This window comes from Pholcus phalangioides, unplaced genomic scaffold (assembly GCF_987345545.1).
Source record: "Pholcus phalangioides strain wild (caught in Gottingen) unplaced genomic scaffold, Ppha-v1.0 ptg000039l_1, whole genome shotgun sequence".
Lineage (NCBI taxonomy): Eukaryota > Metazoa > Arthropoda > Arachnida > Araneae > Pholcidae > Pholcus > Pholcus phalangioides.
The window spans coordinates 21,528,025-21,532,609 of NW_028301625.1; the positions used below are offsets into that span (position 1 = coordinate 21,528,025).

At 35.9% G+C, this 4,585-nt stretch overlaps 1 protein-coding gene across 1 annotated transcript in view; it reads right to left on the reverse strand.

The window, feature by feature from the left end:
- Window positions 1-4,237, reverse strand: part of Tace (ADAM 17-like protease Tace) — a 71,811-nt gene extending 67,574 nt beyond the window's left edge. Inside the window, exons 1-2 of the mRNA XM_089253892.1 lie at window positions 4,150-4,237; window positions 3,850-4,018 (exon numbers count right to left, since the gene is read on the reverse strand). Of these exons, the coding sequence (XP_089110018.1) occupies window positions 3,850-3,919 (70 nt within the window). The 5' untranslated portion in view covers window positions 3,920-4,018; window positions 4,150-4,237. The remainder of the gene's footprint in view (window positions 1-3,849; window positions 4,019-4,149) is intronic.
- Window positions 4,238-4,585: the final 348 nt, after the last annotated feature.

Here is a 4,585-nt window from a genome sequence, read left to right on the forward strand (position 1 = left end):
TTGTCAAGTCCTGCTTACCAGAGTTATGTGAGTAAGAATCTGTCATAATTGCTTATTTTACACACCAAGAGTTGCATTTTATTATGTTCTGCTAATTTATCAGCTTAAGTGATTATTTCCTTTCAGAATGGACATTACTTTTTCCAAGATGATGTATTGGGTAATATGGAATACCGAGTACCATTGACTGTATCACAAGAGTCAGACTTTGCACCATATGTACAAAGTCTTGGTCAAAATATACATGGTACTTTGTACTACATATAATATATATGGAGTAGATGGAGATGAGATGTTGAATACCTCTTCAAGATGGAAAGTTAGAAGACGAGAGGTCTGAGGTTCGCTGTGGGCCCACCTTGATTTTTAAAGCATGAATGAATGAATGCCAGAACTCCTTCACAGGACTTATCCCATTACTGAGATCTCTTCCAGCCCAGCATTGTGGCAAAGTCTGGAACAGGACTTTTGAAGCGGAGAAGAACGATTCCATCTATGACTGGTAAATGCATGTGGACTAGGGCACCACTACCATCATCAAAATAAACTATGAAATTTTTATTTTTTTATTGTCATAGGCTAATTAAACCTTGTTTCTGTTCAATTTCAGTTAGATTTCTTCATTTTTTGACCCTGCAATTCCATATTATATGACTATTTTATATTCATAGTCAATAGAAACTTTTTCTTATTTTTTCATTTTTGATAAAAGAGAAGTTTTTATTTTTTTAGAATTAAAAGTTTATAAGTTTGTATTTATGTGTTATGTTTTAACCCATTCCATTATTGAGCAACATTTGGACTTTGTTATACAGAGACTCTGCTGTATTTTACACTCCCTATGCTGCCAATTTTCAGCTGCAATGGTAAAAGTCTTTTATTGTTTTTTTTCACCTGCAATGGTAAGTCTTTTATCGTTTTTTCTAGGTGCAACACTAGCACTATACTATATTGCAACCCTGTGAGACTGGATTTATCTTCACACACATCCTCAGCTCATTCTTTCCCTTTTCTCTCTTATCAACAGATAGGTTCTAGTGTTCCTGCCGTGTTACACATTTATTTATGGACACACATTGCCCCCCCCCCTCCGGAAAAAGTTGAAATGATGGCCCTGAGAGAGTAATAGTACTCATCAAGAAGAACAATATTCACATTGTAATCTATGGTCATAATCCACTCAAAGTGTCAAAAAAATGTAAAATTATAAATTGTCCAAGTTGAAGTTTCAACAGTGAAAAAAAAGAGAGACAACAAAATTATAAGTTGCACAATCCTGAGCAGATCAGCAAAAGACTCAAAAGAGATGTTCAAACAGATGTCCAAGGGTGTTGTTGCACAGTTCATATTGGCGAATGAAAGACTGGTACACCATCTCATAGACTCCTGGAGTCATATTGATCTTGTCTGCTGCAACAAGGATTCTTGTGACGAGATCTTTTACAGAGTATAAAGGTGTCTCATACAGCAAGTTTTCATGTGCCCCCACAAGAAAAATTTCAGTGGATTACTTGACCACCATTTAGTCTGGTAAGCATGGAGGTCGCGCCCCAAGTCTACCACCTCCAATCCACTATTTGGGAAATCTGGCATTTATCCCTTCATTCAACTGCAACTGTTGATGCTGCTTCTCCTCACAAGAAATTTGCATATGATGAATGATTGACAGTTATGTTCAAGAGAAATGGTGTTTCTCCGGCAAAGCAGAAATGATGTCTGAAGTGAGGGCTTGTACTTGCTGTCAGGGCCGTTTTAACACTAGAACTGCTGAGTGGGTCAATTTGACCCAAATCAAACTTCGCTTTCATTTATCTTGAAAACTTTGAGCGTTGATGATAGTTGAAACTACAGTTGTATGAAACATCACTATTAGAAAACAATGATGGAAAATCGGATATTTATCAAACAAAAAAGGATAAAAATGTTTTATTATACAAATACAACGCCACAACAGGCAAAATGCCCAACGAGGTGGCTGATAAAAAGATGCCCACAAAAACATGGATGTCATATATTTAAAAAAAACAGCAACCCAACCAAAAATGCAATCAACACAAATTACAAACAATATATACACATGATAAAATATACAATGCCCATAAAGAATACTTATGGTTGTCTTATTCTAAGAATGGATAGCTTCTCGATTTACCCCAACATGTTTATCGTATTTCTTTTTGAACGTGTCAATTGTGTTACAATTTATTACCTCCGGGTGTAAGCTATTCCATTTATTAACAACCCTATTAGAGAAAAATTCCCTGCGACACCATAACCTCGCATTGTCCCTTACCAATCGATACTGGTGTCCCCTTGTAAAAGCAGTCGATTGGTGGTGTACTAAAAGTTCATGGTCCATCTTATCCATCCCATTGAAAATTTTGAACACTTCGATCATATCTCCTCGACACCTGCGTTCATCCAATGTAAACATATTCAAAAAATGAAGTCTCTCTTCATAACTCAAGCCCTGTGTGCCAATAAGGACACGCGTAGCTCTTCTCTGCAGCATACTCCAGTCCAGGACGAACTAATCCTCGAAAAAGCGGAAGAATGACTTTAGGAGAAAACGAAGAGACCTTTTTGAAAATGAGACCAAGCATTCTATTCGATTTTTTGACCACCGCTGAACAATGTTCAGAAATACTTGAGCCAATCATGCCAGTTATTACTTGGCATGCTTCGTCTAACAGTTGATATCAATAGCAGTAGCCCCAAAAAGTATCTAAAAAACTATTTTACACTGCCATTCAACAACATTTGGTGTAGGTGTAGTGGAAAAAAGTTGTCTTGGTATCTACAATCTTGCACATGTAAATTGCACATGGTTTTTGAAATCCATTTTCAGGAATGTTCCTGTTGTCTGATTTTAAATATGTTGTTCAGTAATAAGTACTGATTAAAAAACAATTTACAAAGCTTCTGTTGAAATTTTGTCGAGGTTAAGGGTATTTTTATCTCGTTTTGCCTGGACTAATACAAAATTTCAAAGTTAGAGGCTCCAACATGCTCACCTTACAATTACAGTGAGCTATTGATAATCTGGCAACGTATCAGTCTGGTCCAGTTACTAATCACACATTTTTTCTTTGAGTGTAAAGGAGGAAAAAAATGTCACTGTATGTATATGTGCAGAATTTTTTATGATTTAAATAGACTTTTTCAACTAACTCATTTGAAAGCTGTTCTAGAAATCTGTACCGCTTCTGACAAGGACGATCCAGGTATCGAACTCATGACACCTCTAAACAGCCTTTGGTACTTTAGGCGACTATCTTATTGACCTGGGCTACCACGCCCATGAGGACCATGGAACAAGCCTTCATGACAATTCATTCGTTTTTAGCAATTTATATTCGGGGATGAAAGGTCATGTTGTGCTTGCCGCATAGGGTGGTAGATCAGTGAGCGAAGCATGCACACCGGCACCCGTTTGTGTCCTGTGCAAGCTGTCATGACAAAACAAAAGCGCATCATGCTAATTACAATATAGATACAATAATTATTTTTTTATTTATTTGCATAAGGTACAGCAAGTGTGTACATAAACTAAGCATGGGACTTAATCAAATCTGCAGTACATCGAATAAACGTCTGTTGTCAAGTGTCTCTAAAAGATCCAGCAAGAAGCATGAGGTCACTGCAAGTCTTCTGCCATATACAGAATAAACATCCAGCTCCTTATACGTATCCTCTGCCTAATTGAAAACTTAGCAACAAAAGGGTATACTGCATATTGGGAATTAACCAGTCTGATATATGGCGGATTAGTGAGTCTACTGTACATGGTACCCAGTTGTTAATCTCCTGTCATATAGATGTCATTCACATAGTTAAAATCATACTCACTAGAAGCCACAGAACCTTCTATGATTATAACCAACATCAAAATCATCAAGAGAGCTTTGATGACTCCCATTTTGTTTCTTGAATGAATGTCCAGAACACCAAAACTGGCGATTTGGAGCTCGTCACTTTTGTCAGATTTCGGAGAAGACCAACAATTGTTTTTCAGTTGCTGGAAGCAGAATAATAAACTGGATTGATCACTTCCAATTTTAATTATATACTGTATATAATTAACATTGATCACTAATTGATCAGCTCACAGAATGACATAATAAATGAATCTTATGAAGGATCACTTACACGGCAAGAAAAATTTATAAATTTCCATCATTCTTAAAATATTAAAATATCACAGCATTCCTACGAGAATCAAAACTTGAGTTTTATAATGCCGATGTCCAATCCTTGTATGTAAACAAATTTCTTTTGACATTAATAGTTACCATACATCCCGTTTAGATCTGTAATGTACCGTTTTTCAATTCGACAAATTTTTATTTGGCGTAATTTTGATTTGATCAAAATACTAAAAAAGAATTTTTTTGTTACTAGCGTTGATTAGTGACTGTTTATTTCATGATAAATAAGAAAATTTGACTCGATGTCCCGTTTGTGTTTCAATAAAATATGGTCTTCTAAGAATACATTATGAACAAGATCACGTAATTAGGATAAAAAAACCATGAAGTTACTTACTTACGATAATTTTTTTACGAGATGCGTGAGCGAAGTCCCG